Source organism: Stegastes partitus, unplaced genomic scaffold (assembly GCF_000690725.1).
Source record: "Stegastes partitus isolate 25-593 unplaced genomic scaffold, Stegastes_partitus-1.0.2 Scaffold606, whole genome shotgun sequence".
In the NCBI taxonomy this organism is placed as follows: domain Eukaryota; kingdom Metazoa; phylum Chordata; class Actinopteri; family Pomacentridae; genus Stegastes; species Stegastes partitus.
In genome coordinates, this window is record NW_007578337.1 from 206,870 (window position 1) to 222,006 (window position 15,137).

General features: G+C 40.3%; 1 protein-coding gene across 1 annotated transcript in view; it reads right to left on the bottom strand.

Annotated features, from left to right (window-relative positions):
* LOC103362826 (protein unc-13 homolog B-like) overlaps positions 1–15,137 on the bottom strand; it is a gene marked incomplete at its 3' end in the record, with an annotated part of 222,157 nt that overhangs the window by 193,913 nt on the left and 13,107 nt on the right. The window contains exon 2 of the mRNA XM_008289320.1: positions 1,752–1,781. Within this exon, the coding sequence (XP_008287542.1) occupies positions 1,752–1,781 (30 nt within the window). The remainder of the gene's footprint in view (positions 1–1,751; positions 1,782–15,137) is intronic.

Here is a 15,137-nt window from a genome sequence, read left to right on the forward strand (position 1 = left end):
TAGGAAGAAAATTAAAAAGAAATTGCTTTGTTTCTAAAAATATTCTCTTTCACTCCTTATTTCACAAAAAAATGAAGGTAGGACTATTTTTATGATGTGATATTGTTAGTTTTACTCAGAAAAGTATTTCTTCTGCTGCTGCCAACTCAGTTAGAAAAGGTAAAAAATAAAAAATAAAAAATGCAGAAGCACTCTGAACCTGTGAATTTCTGAAACAACAGTTCAAATGATGCTCTGACCATCTCAGATTGAATTAATGAATGCAGCCAAGGCTAAAGTCCACTTTCATCATGAATCCATGTTTGTTTAGTTTAGTTAACTCCATGTTCAGGCTCTGAGCTGCTTGCAAACCGTAATTCTCTGTCTGATTTTGATGAACTGTTCAACAGATTCATCGTCTTTCTGCTCTTACATGCAGGAGACATCATCACTCTAAAGAAGTGCAAACACACTTCTAAACTTGTACTTCTGCATCACATCATAGTCAGTATAAATGTCTGTGAAGAGTCTCAGTCATCCAGGTCATGGTTATTCTGGGAGATTAATCGTAGCAACTGGACTTGCTTGAGTTCCTTGAAGACGTTCCACCTCTCATCCAAGAGGTTTCATCAGTTCTGCCTGACTAGTTGGGAGTTCTATATACTTATATTCTTCAGGAGGCATTAACACCTGAGTCTTGGTTTCAACTGGGGGTTGATTCCTCCTCCCCCTCCTTATGTGAGTCGTTAGGTGGAGGTCTGAGGCATCACCTCTCACCTGTTTACAATTCAGTCCTAAGATCTCTCCCCAGGAAGATGAACCCACATTCACACCTATAGCCACAAAAGACCCTAATGAACCCCATTGTGGCAGGAGGAGCACTAACGACTCACATAACGAGGGGGAGGAGCAACAAACCCCCAATTAAAACCGAAACTCAGGTGTTAATGACTCCTTTAGGATATAAGTATCTGGAACTCCCAACTAGTCAGTCAGACCTGATGAAGCCTCTTGGATGAGAGGTGGAACATCTTCAAGGAATCTCAAGCAAGTCCAGCTGCTACGACTAATCTACCAGAATAGTCGGTATAAATGATGCAAATGTGTAAGACAACACTTCTGCAACAATAACAGGAAATCCATTTTTAAAGATTTTTCCAGCATTGAGAACCAAACTGATTTATTAAACTTTGGTACCCGTCCCTATCTGCTCTATTACGTCACACTACTTTGCCTTCTAGTGACAACATTCATTATTTCCATTTCCAAGTTACTAAACAGAATAACTTAAGACATAGACTGATGCTCTTTTTCTCAAACGAACTAAATAAATCATGTTCTCGACACAAGAATTAAAAACTAGAGAGAAAGTTGCCACCAAATAGTTAGTTTTCTTTCTTCTTCCTAGTCCTGCCTGGTTCAAATGATGATTTATCATTTCGTCATGTTAATGACCGGGTCAAACTGTGTCCACCACTCTGGTCCAAAGTGAAACATCTCAACAACTTTTGAAAAGATTGCTGTTAAATTCATTCACACAAATTCATGGTTTCCACGGGATGAATCACATTTATGCATTTAACTGTCTCAACATCAGCTGAAATGACTGATTCACGGCCTTTAAGGTCCAGTTTTGGGGCCCCTCTACCTCCTTGCTATCTACAGTGAAATAACTCTGATGTATAAGAAAAACAAAAGCTGCCAGTCCCACCTACTGTCGTATTACTGCTCTTCATGTTCAAATAATACAGAAGATGTTCATGGATTCTTACCTGGAGGCCCGTGGAGTTTGGCTTTCTTTACTAAGAGAGAAAGAGAAAAAACACAGATTAGTCACAATGTCAGAAAAGAAGGGTTTGTAAGTTCAGCATTCAGCTTTTCTCCTCCTTAACGGCATTTTAATATCATTTGTGTTGTCTTTGTTGTGGTCGTCTAAAACCACAAGAATCTGTTTTTCCCTCTAAGCTGAACACGTGTTTCTCTTCCTTGTGTGTGCTTTGTTTTTTGCAGAAGCAGCAGTGACTGTCTGGCTATCTTAAAAGAAGCTGCTAGGAGTCCCCAGATTATGTAAAATTAAAAGTATTATAAGAAATGCATGCAGAAATGGAGGTAAGAACTTGGAAAAAACTGCCTCACTGTGCTTTTCTCCCAAAAACTGAAAACACTGGAGACTTCAGAGGATGTGATGATTGTGCACATTGTTAAGAAAAACAGGAATACATCAAATAAAAAAACATTTCTTTAAATCGAACGCTGGCTTAATGTATGTCTTTGTCAAGAAGTCACTCATTCCTAAGCAATGATTATTACATTTTTTTCATTTTACTTGTTTAATCTTTATGTAACCAGGAAAAGTTTCAGTCTTTTATTAAAAATCTCTTTGAGAACAGCGTCCTGATGCACCATAATGTAACCGCTTACAAACATAAACACCTACATTAATTTAAATGAGGTTTACATTGAAGTTAAGAATGTGGTGCAGCGGCATAAAATTTCAAAAAATGTGTCCAAGTTACATAAAGAGCCTTTGGATAGAATGTGTGATTGCAGTAAAACAGTTCAACAAAAACTGCAAAACTTTAACAAATAGTACCGCACACCTCGGTAGGAACATGAATAAAACGTAAAACCATGTGTCTGTATTAACACCGTGATAACAGATGCAATGGAAACGAAAGCGAGTTGTGAAAAGACAAAGGACTCATTCTGCAGAATACATAAACACCAACTTCACCCGGTCAGCCCATGTTTCTGACAGTTTGTCTTGTGGGTGGACAGACGGGTTTCTGATGACACAAAGTGAACCTTCAGACACTTGATCAGCGTGTTTACGGTTCAGTCTAACCTCTTCACCATTTGCAGCACGTACTAATGAATAATAAATACCTTTCATTAACTGTGAAATCTGCCCTCTCAGCTCCAGAAGTGTTAATTTTTACAGGAACACTGCATCAGATATTCTCGTATGATGTGAAATGGTCCTTCAGTTTGCTGATTCATGCTAACACCCGCTCTGCAGCTCCACTGCTGCACAGTTTGAACAGCTTTTTGCCACTTTAGGCTGCGTTTAGCCCATTACGTTGGTTCTGCTACTCTGAAACTCTGGGAATCTTCAAGGAACCCTGTTTGCTTGGTTCCACAAAGAACCTTTAACAGCTTTATTCAGAGAACATGTTTCTGGTAGAAGCTGAAATAACTCCAAAGGGGTTGCTGGAGGATTTTTCTTTGTGAACACTCAGTTTAACTTAATATATTTGTAGAACGCCTAGGGGTCCCCCCGGAAGAGCTTGGGGAGGTGTGTGTGGATCGGGAAGTCTGGGCGGCTTTGCTAAGGCTGCTGCCTCCGCGACCCGACTCCGGATAAGCGGGAGAAGATGGATGGATGGATGGATGGATATTTGTAAAACTTTGACTTATTGCAATTGTGCACACTGCAAAGCACAACAATTTAAAGTGTATCACAGGTCATTAGGGTTTTTTTTGTCATGACTAACAATTAAAAAACAGGATTTATGTATTATTTAGGCAGTCGCTTTATTTTGGCATTAAATGATGGAGCTCTTTTAGACAATACTGGAGATAGCCCCATGAGATGACTTGTTGTTGTAAATATGCGCTATACAAATAAAATTGAATTGAAAAAATAGATAATATTGCAAGTTTTAGAATCTGATCTTGTATATTTGGGCAACACCAAGGTCCCTATTTGCCTAAATGTAAAAGAAGTCTCTCCATTTTATTTGCAAGCATCTGTAGTGTTGTCTAATATTTGTTCTTTTGTTTGGGGGTTTAAAAAACACCCAACAACAATCAGAAGAAGAAGAAGATCTTCCACTTCTACGATTGTATTGTATCTGTAAATATCAAATCAAATCAAGTTTATTGTCATTTTGCTGTACATACACAGTCACACAGGCAAGATGAGAGAGTGCTTCTTCAGGATCCAAATATGAATATATAAATATAAATATGTACAATTACATCCATAAATACATACACTTTTAGCTCGAAGTCTTTGGAAATAAAACTCAGATAAAGCAGGCTGCGTGTCAAAATGATATAAAGACAATAATGAATAAAGAAAACAGAACATACAGTAGATAGTCGGCACCTATTGTGGACCAAAACATGAACTTAGCTAGAAGTAAAACATGAAATTAATAATGGTGTTGCTCCAAATCTGTTAAATGTTTCGTTAGTTCTTTGCTAACAGGTGAAGCAGTGATCAGTCGTCTCATTAGCTGCAGTAACCAGTGTTATTAGTTCCTCCTGTAGGTATCCTGAGCTTTTATATGTTATAGTTAATAATGCATCCTTTACCACACGGCTTCAACTATTTTAGCTGTCCCCATTACTTTTAGGTGGCTAATTCTGACATGACCTCCGCCTTTGGCTCCACCTAATGGAGCATTTTTGGTTCTGTTTGTGTTGAACATGCTGGAGTGTAGGGGGACCAGGTGCTATGAGTTGGAAATCAACCGATTGCTCCAGCTGTGGCGAGGTGTGGCTTCCCGGTCACTCATCAGACCTACACTCACTATATAAGACGCCAGAAAGCCACAAGTCGACGCCGGATCGTAGTAAAGCCAAAGTTCATTTATGCTCGTTCGTATACTCTGCTCGTTGTTTTTGGTTCAGCTCCTAACTCTCCTTTCCTGTGCTCCAGTTTTCGCAACGCTCACTGCTTCTGAAGTCCACTTCTCATCCCCAACTCCTCTCCGTTGGATTCTTCTGGCTCCAGCTCTTCATACCCTCCGTTGTAATCATCTGGTCCACCTCAGTCTCCTCCAGCTCCCCAACCATTGCTTCCAGTTTGTCGTTTATCAATCTCGCGTCTACTCAATTGGTAGTTCTAGTATTCGATTTGTATTCTTGCGGTAAGTTTGTTTATAATTTCTAATCATAGTTCGTCGTCCTCCAGGGGACGTTTTGATAAGATTTCTGATATTAAGCCTTTGTTAGTGGTAGTTTGAATTGTGACCTTGTTGGTTACTTGATTTCACAATTAGTGTTTATTTGTGAATAAATATTCTCATTTATTTTCCAACTGTTTGGTGGTCGAATTGTCTGTCTGCATTGAGCCTTTGAGTGTAAATCGTGAAAATTCCAACTATTTATCAACTTTTTTACTGTTACTTTTCTATGTTAATCATTCATGCACGACTATTTCTGCTGCGTATTCTTTATTTTTGGTAAACTAAAGCCATCTTTTCTGCTCAAACCTGTTCAGAGCCACTCATGGTTCCATGTAACCCTTTGGCTACTGTACAATCACCAGCCGTTGGGAATAACTGGATTAGTCGAAAGCTAATAGATAATTAATCTTTTTGATTAGTTCATCAGTATTCACGTTGTACTGTTGGTCAAACAAAACAAGGCTCATCGAGTTGCCGTGTCTCTGTTGGTTAGTAGACCGTGCGAATGATTGATTTCCAGCAAATACAATAATTCATGGAACTAATCAATATGAAGCTTGTGAAGTTATCAATATTCAGTTTAGCAAAAATCAAATAATTCTGTTGTTTCTGAATATATTCAGCAAGAAAAACTACATGTAAGGTACAAAAAGGGAGAGATTTTAACAAAGCAGAGAAATAAACGGTTTGCATAAAGCTCATCAAGAAAACAATTAAATCTGTAGTAATTTGTCCTTTTGCTCTTGAATTCACAGTTAAACATGAATATCAGAGCACCATTGTTTGGATTATAGAACATTTATTACCGTATATTTGGAGGTGTATGCTCAATTATTCCTGGTGATGCTACAGAACACATTAATGCTCTTTGTTGTCTTCACTATAACGTCGTACTGTGAGCTCGTCGAGGGTAAACAAGAGCATTTTTTTCATTTGTGCAACACAAAACAATGTAAAACATTTTAAAAAGTTGTTTTCTTCATGGTAAAATGCAACCGATTCTCATATTGTGGAGTGAAAGACTTAGTTCTGGGCCTCAAAAGAGCAGAAATAAGTTTCAGAATTAATGCTATTTTAAGAAAAACAACTGAGAGAGAGAAAACACAGCAGGTCCTGCATGTCCGCACAAATCCACACTAACATTATAGATCTTTAAAGAAACCTTAAAAACAACAGCAGTGACAGCTCACACTCGATGCAGCACACAATGTCCTGAAATGCAGAAAAGCAGCGCCTTGAAATGCCACCACGCTCTGGGCTTGGGGCTAGAAAGTCCCTCATATTGATCTACAATGCAATTAAGAGCCCTGGACATGTGTAATAGTCATCCGACCGCACAGCAGAGTAAAAGTTTATGGCCTTTTTAGCGTAATTTGGTTATTTAAATCAAGTTTAAATGCATATTCTCACTGAGGGAGATCAATGCGCTCATTCAATCACGGCCCTGGAGTGCGAGCCGCGATAAGACAAGACAGTCAGACAGTCGGACGGACTCGGGGAAGAATAAGCCGAGAGACGGGGAGATCGTTAACAGGTCATTTGTCTTATTCTGTCAGCGCGGCTCGCCTGCTGTGTCACTCGTGCCAGCTTGGCGGCGGCTCACAGGAAACCCGGTGGCCTCGTTGGTAAAGCGCCAGCCGGGCTCTGACAACACCTGAGTGAATGGACTGACGCTGAAAGAGGCTCGCGGTGATGCAACACCGAGTCACAGCGAAAAGAGATGAGGAAAGCTGTTCCACTATCACGTATCTGACATTTACTCTCCGTATTCTGACAAGCAGGTAAACGAAGGAAAGGTGTCCAATTAGGAGCAATTTTACTCTCTTTTAAAATATGTATTTTAGGAATATCATTATAATACGTACACAAGAAGCCTGCAAGACAACAATTTTAAAGTGCAATTAACTCAAACTAGACTACAGCTTTGTGGTTACAAAACTAAATGGTTAATCCAACATCACATGTCCCTTAATACTTATTATTTATACATAAAATATACTTTATTCTAAAATTTTGATGTTGCTTTGACTTCAGCTCCAACATGAATGTTAGCCTACACTTTATTGCACTAATTAATTTTCTTTCTTAACAGTTTGATTATTGAGAGTGAATTTACAATTGAGCCACCTTGGACAGAAGTTTGAACTTTATCGTGATAGTATCATAATATTGCTGCATCAGCAGGGATGTAAAGCCGAAGGTCGCAAAACATTCAAGCACGCTAACGCAACGGCATGCTAATATAGCACAACATTATTGGCTTAACGTTAAGTTAGTTAGTTAGCTAGCTACTTTAAAAGCATGCTAATGTAACATAACTTTATTAGTTTACCATGCAATCAGTTAGTTAGCCAGCTACTTCAGGAGCACGCTAATATAGCATAACAATATTAGTTTACCATAAAGTCAGTTAGTTAGCTAGTTAATTTGAAAACATGCTAATCTGGCATAACATTAGTAGCTTACCATAAAGTCAGTTAGTTAGCTAGCTAGTGTTACATCAAGCTAATACAGCATTACATTATTAGCTTAACATAAAGTAAGCTACTTACCTAGCTAGTTTTACAGCATGTTAACATAGCTTAGCATTACAACTTAATATAAAGTCAGCTATTTAGCTCAGCATCCTAGTACAGCATGACATTATTAATTTAGTGAGACAGCTAGCTGGTGCTACATCAAGCTAATATACCACAAAAACATTAGCTTTAAAAAAAAAAAAAAGTCAGCTAATTAGCCTTTCCGACAGATAATACAGCTTTACTGCAGGTTACCTAATATGTTACTGTATTTGAAGATAGTGTACATCATTTATCAGATCAGCTAATCATAAGATTAACGAAGCTAGAAAGTCAATGATCCCCATGTCAAAGGAGGCAACTTCTCTAAATAGTCCTACTCTTACATTTTACATACTACAGGAGACATTGTTGTTATTCTTTGTTCAAACTGATGCATAACCCTCCAAAAAAGTTGAACAGCACAGAAAAGTTTGTTTACATGTACTGGTCTAGCAAAGTATTAAACAATAAGCCTTGGATTCTAATTAAGATTTGAAATCAATTAAAACAGTAATGCTGTAAAAACACATTAAAATACTGTCAACCCAAGCTGCCAGCTGGCGCATAATAAATAAACAACAATATTACATCTTCACAGACATATCCAGTCATATAGAGTGGACCCCACAACACTCTGTCTTACATGTCAAAGTTTTTAGCCTCTTGATTAGACTGAGGTCTTGTGTCATTTTCTGTGACAGGTATTTAATACAACTAAAAACTCTAAACAAAAGCATTCCAGCTATCAAAACCACAGAAAACTCAACATTTTACGACTGGATTCAATAACAGGTTTCAGTCCTACAGGATAAAAGAGTGCTGATTTAGTTTCAGCAGTTCAAAAGTGTGTAAAGGAAGTGTCAGACCAGTTTCAAATGACCTCAAACATACAGCACTTAGTGGAGACAGGCTGAGTGGATGCTGCATTAATACCTGACGGCTCCCCAGCGGGAAGTTGTTTGAGGACGCTGATCTGTTTGCTGGAGTTTACATGTCAGATGGACAGTTTGGTTTACATTTGCCATTAGCTGCTGTGTGATTGATCCCAGGGTGGCAATTAGTTGTTTCTGGTCAAGTAGAGAGTCGGGTCAGACTACGAGCAGCATCACTGATCTGGTGGAGATGTGCTGTCTGGCTTTTATTTGTGTTTAGCCCCTGGAGAGCTCATCTCAGCAGCATAAACATGAGGTTTTATGACATCTTTTATGATCTGTCACTGTGCAAATGAAACAAATAAAAGCCTCTGTCAAACCACAATGTAAATCTTCCAACGACAGGACGAGTAAACTACAGTTAACTTGTCCTTAAAATGCCTCAAATGTAGTTTTACTGTCTGCAAATGTGTCTAGCAATCAATAGCTTTAAGTCGCATCATTTTTGTTCGAGCTTAATGTTGAACTCGAAGCGCCGCTGAGGCAAAGTGCTGCTTTCAGCTCTGTCACTTCGATTCACTGAGCTCCAAACCGCAGCCGACAAGCTAAATTGTTTGGCTGATGTTTTCTCTTCTGTTTGCCAGTAAAGTGATCACCACCACCTTTCAGGAAGAAGAATCCTTTTCACCGCGTTTCATCCCCATGCAGCCTTTTTTATGTGTGACAATGTGCGAGGTTGTCGTTTGGCGGCCGAGAGGTGCCAGCTGCCGAGGCTCACACTCTGATATAATGCATCGCACAAAGTCGGTCATACTGGTCACACGTTCTGAAGCAGCGCTCTACAACCGAAAGCAAAAAAGAGCTCCCACTAATATATTTCATTTTACCTTATTCCAGCACTGCAGTTTAAAGACAGGACAAGGTTCCAGAGCTCAACATCCGACCAAAGAATCTGTCAACTCAACATTTAATCGGTCACACTGATGCACCTACGTTCAGCAGGATTTTCTGTGCACCTTTGGGCCCAGGTAGATAAAATCAATTGATTTCAAATTGAGGGCTGCAAGGTGGCGCAGTTGGTAGCACTGTTGCCTCGCAGCAAGAAGGTTGCCGGTTCGCGTCCCGGTGGGGGCACCCGGGATCTTTCTGTGTGGAGTCTCCATGTTCTCCCCGTGCAGCGTGGGTTCTCTCCGGGTTCTCCAGCTTCCTCCCACAAGGTCCAAAAACATGCTGAGGTTAATTGGTGATTCTAAATTGTCCGTAGGTGTGAATGTGAGTGTGCTTGGTTGTCTGTCTCTAAGTGTAGCCCTGTGATAGACTGGTGACCTGTCCAGGGTGTCTCCTGCCTTCACCCTAAGTCAGCTGGGATAGACTCCAGCCCCCCCGCGACCCTAGTGAGGATTAAGCGGTGTATAGATGATGGATGGATGGATGGATTTCAAATTGAGTAAATCCGACATTAGAACGTCTGATTTCACTCTTTGTGAAGCAGCTTTTGGCCACACCGCTGTCTGAGCTCCTGCACTGCAATAACTGAGTGGAAACTAGAAGCTTCTCTGTGCACAGCTGCTTGCATCTATCTATAGTGTGCATGTGACATCTGCAAGTTGTAGCTTCAGAAAACACTCTCCTCTAATCATGAGTCCCTGCATAAACCTAACTACTGCAAATTCTCAACTTGTGGGAAACACTAAGATGTGATAAAGTGGTCAACATTATGCATTCATTGCAAAGAGTGCAGAGCTGGGAACGGAGCTTCAGCTGCCAGAGCATTCTGAATTAAAATGTTTAAAAATTGCACACTTTCTCCAAGAAACTCATCCTATAGCACGACAGGTGTATCGCTTAGAGAGCAGCCTCTCTTCTGCAGCGTTTCAACACGAGGCAACGGCAAACACTGCTCATAAAAGCCATAGAAGAGCCACCTTTTCTGACTGAAATAAAGAGTACAGAAACATTTATCTGCACCTTTATCCCTGTTTACAGTCATTTACATGATGTGCTCAGAAGTCACCAGTGTGTATCGGAACTCACAAAACACTTCAATGCGTTATTCTGGGGGAAGAATTTATATGCTGATGCACCCAAATGACAAAAACACACCAGAGCAACTCATGTGAAAAGTTAGTTTGAAGCAGTAAAAGTGAGCGAATGTCAAACAACTAACAGACGCAGGTTGTGTTCAAACCACATTATTGTTAAAGGTGCAAAAGATTAAAGTGATGACGTGTACATGTGACTTTTAACCACAATGTTGTCTCCAAAATAACACAGAAATGTCATATTACAGTACAATATACAGAGTATTCAGATGTGTTCCTTCATGCTTGGACGTTTTATTCAAGATAAACCCTGTCAGCTGTGAGACTTTATTTCCAAATCACATCCAATCAGTTTAGGTCCTCACAGGTGGATTGCACTCAATGTGTAGATCTCAAAGATGATCAAGAGAAATAATCACTGGAGATTCATTTCAAGGTTCTGAATGCTTATGTCAGTTTGATATTTTGGAAATTTTGCAAGAATTTCTGACCTTCCATTTTCACTTCGTCATTATGGGGCGTTGACATTTAAATGATGTTAGCATAAGACTGCAACATAGCCAAACATGGAGAAACTAGAGGAGTCTGAATACTTCCTGAAGGTTGCAGTATAAAGGTGGTCCACTTGTCAGAGTCTGTAAGAACATGTTGGTTTGAAATGATGTATAAACAAAAGTCTGTGAAAAGGTGCATTCATGTGCAGCTGGATAACAGATCTGAAATCAGTGATGTTTTGCAACCAAATCTCTCATATTAGTTATGGGGTCACCGCACGTATTACTGTTGACTGTCCTTTCATATTGTTCTACAAAAACTACTTGTCAGTTTGCACACATTGGAATATATTATGAAGTATCTTGACATGTCCAGTGCATTTGGTCAGCCCTGGAAACAAATGCCTTCTGTGGGTTTTACAATCCATCGGTTGGACTCACAGCGGCCAGATTAAACCGAAACGAATCAAAACTGAAGCGGCAGAATCAGAGACCCTGTCAGAACCTGGCACCTATAATGCAGCTCAATCACCAGCAGCTTGTTCTGAGGTTTGGGGGGGTTTAGGAGCGGAGCCTCTGGCCTCAATATGAGATGAGGCTGCAGAGGTCTGGTAAACTCACTCCTCTCTAAAACAGACTCAGGTGACTCATCAGAGTTTATTTGACTTCACACAGCTCCCTCGCCTCTTTCATATATGCTGTGATGCACATGGAAACCTGTATATACAGAACATGAACAGTCCTATGTGTGTATTTAGGGCTGCACAATTAATATAACACTAATCATGGTCATGATTTTGGCATCCAACAATCAAACAAACATGAACGACTGCAATGTTGATGTTTAAAATGCTTTGCTAATTGAAAACACATAAAAAACAGTCCATGTAGATAAAATCACCTGGTTTCAACTTGGGCAAATCTGACATTAGAACATCTTATTTCACTTTTTACACTAGTTTTTGGTCACTCATCTGTCTGAGTTGCTGTGCTGCAGTAACTGAGTGGAGACTAGAAGGTTCTCTGTGTACTTGCTAGCCACTACTGTAGCCTGCATGTGAGGCGTTTAGGGAACATCAGTAAATTGTGGTGCTTATTGATGAGCACATACTCAGCTCGTTAGGTTTATTGGTATAATTTAATTCAAATTTTGCTTCTCGGAGATGCACTGAGTGCAGGTAGAGATTATTTCAAGTCTTATTTTCATGCAAAGATTTGCACATTAGCAGGAAGGTAGCACAACATGGAAGTGAACACAGTGTTTATCGAAATGAAAGTGCAATAAAATTATTTTGTCTTTAAAATCAATAATAATTAAGAAAGTCATTATAGTTTAAATAATCATAAGCATCAGTTTTGTCATGATTGTGCAGCTTTCTATACATGTTGATAAAGATGTCACCAGATCAAATCGTGCATTACTGCAACGGAACCAATATCAAAATCAATCTCTGAAAGCTGCACGACATAACATAAAAGGTCACGTCAGTGCTTGTAGAGGTCAGCATCCCTCCGGGCTGATCGGAGGTTGTAAAGCAGCCCTGATATGAGACACGTGTCCACCGGAGTGATTGTATGAGAGGATGCGTGCCGCTTGTGACCGAGCGTTTGGCTGGTGGGATAATCCTTCCGAGCTAATGCCTTAAGCGGGGCTGAAACCGACCAGACCCTGCTGCATTGTGCTCTGGATGAATTACGAAGAGAGACGCTTGTGTGGGGGGAAAAGCGGGAACAGTTTCCCGTACAGAATAAAGAGCAGCTCGGTTTTGACATTACGGAGCACGCAAAGCTGTTTGTACGTGCTGAACAAAGCAAAGATGTCAAAAAAGCTACGGTGGCTTTTTGGGAGAGAGAAAAAAAAAAAAACAGCAAGCTGATGTTCACGTGATGAGTCGTGCACTGGATTAAACCTGCTGCTGAGGAGCTGCACTGTATCACACTTATGATGTCACAGTCACATCTGTAATGTCTTTGTGTGCAATGGATGACCAACAATTCAGTTTTTTGACAAAAGCATTGTGTTGTACAGTTGTTGGACTGACCCTAAAAGAGCCTGTTTTTAAATCCCATCTTAAAACGTCTTTATTCTGCTGCATTTCACTCAGTCTGAGAGTTGCTTTTCAGATTGTTGTGGTCTTCTTTCTTTAATTTTAATGCGTTTTTGTCTTTTAAACTAGTCTTTTTTTATGGTGTGGTTTTACGGTTTTTGCTATTTTGATTGTGCAGTTGCGCTTTAAACAACAAACAACCACAACATTGAAACCCCCTGCCTAATAAAGGTGCTCTGTGGTTTCAGGAACCAAGATATTAGCAGCAGTTCGAGGTGGATTCTCCAACAATCGCACTCGTTTTTCCCCAAAGACGCCTGAACAGATTGAGATCCGGGGAATCTGGAAGCCAAGTCAACATCTTGAACTCTTTGTCATGTTCCTCAAACCGTTCCGAACAAGGTTTTGCAGTGCGGCAGGTAGCGTCATTCTGCTGAAAGATGCCATGAAGGTGTGTATAAAGTCTGCAGCAAGGTTAGGTAGATGGTACATGTCAGAGTAACATCCACATAACTGCAGGTTTCCCAGCAGAACATTGCTCAGAGCATCAAACTGCCGGTTCACCTTCCTGCCGTAGTGCATCCCTGCTGCCATCTCTTCCTAGCAACGCACCGGCCGATCTCAACGAAAACATGACCACGCCAACTTCCTTCAATGCTCCACGGTCCAGTTCTAATGCTAATGTGCCCATTTTAAGCGCTTTTAGTGGTGCACAGTAGTCAAACTAAGATTCTCCGTGTGGTCTGATACCTTTCCATCACAGCAACTTTACAGTTTTCAGCAGTTGGTGCTACATTAGCTCTTCTGTGGAACCAGCTTTTCTCCCAAAGTACATCACCAAGTCTTGAGCACTGGTTGTCCTTCGTTGGACCACTTTTGCTAACCGCCACACACCAGGAACAAAACACAACCATCTGCCATTTTGGAGATGCTCTGACCCGGCTATCTAGCCATCAGTTTGTCTCCCGGATCCTCAGGCTGCACATTTTTTCTGCGTCCAACATATCAGCCTCAATAACTGGCTGTTTACTTGCTGCCTGATATATCTCAACCTTCGACAGGCGCCATGGTAACAAGATAATCAATGTTATTAACTTCATCCGTTAATGTTGTGGCTGATTGCTGTAAACAAATCTGACTTTACTTTCACTATAAGCACAGGTCTCACCAACACTAGACAAAAATTTGAATATAAAGTTCACTCAGTGTGCTTGTGTGATGTTTTATGCTGAAGTTTCATTAATTAATTAGCAAACAGAAGTACAAAATGATCAGAGTGACACTCACGCATAAAGAATGCTGAAACAAACACCCCTATTAACTATTTATGGGGGGAAAAACTTATCACAATTTTGGACAGCCATCGTTTCTATGAGTAGCTCACCAACGTCTTGCCACATAACACAGACAAAATCTAAAGTTGCTTCACTCAGATAAAAAGCAAACCAGAGATGCTAAAAGTCCCTCAACATACAGGAAAGCTGTGACAGGTACGACAGGAAGTCAACCACTCTGAATGTGTAGAAACTTTGGTTCATCATTTCTTCCTCCCATCTGATTAGTTGGGCTCACCAGTGGGTTTGTCCACCACTGTTCATCATCACACTGATTCAACTCGGTGGATTTATTACAATATTGGCCTAGTACAATGATGAAAACTACAAAAATAATCTCAACAGGTGATACTGAGCGGTTGAGGCATTGAGTTAGTTAAAAATATGGTCGTTCAGACGTTTGTTTTTGACCAAATGGACGATTAATCCAAGTGACCAGACCAATAATCTCTCCTAAACAGCAGACAACTTGACATTAAAACTATAATGGTGTTCAATGAAAACTGCAAGTCAGCTGGTTGAGGTGTGTTTTGATTGTATTTTGTCCGATATTATTGTATTCGTTTGCATGTTCTCCCCGTGCAGCGTGGGTTCTCTCCGGGTTCTCCGGCTTCCTCCCACAAGGTCCGATAACATGTTGAGGTTAATTGGTGATTCTAAATTGTCTGTAGGTGTGAATGTGAGTGTGCTTGGTTGTCTGTCTCTAAGTGTCGCCCTGTGATAGACTGGTGACCTGTCCAGGGTGTCCCCTGGGATAGACTCCAGCCCCCTGTGACCCTCATGAGGATTGAGCGGTGTATAGATAATGGATGGATGGATTATTGTATTCCCATATGCACATTTTGTAGCCTGGAAAGCAGAGGAATCTGTGTGCTCTTGGTTCCTTTGCTT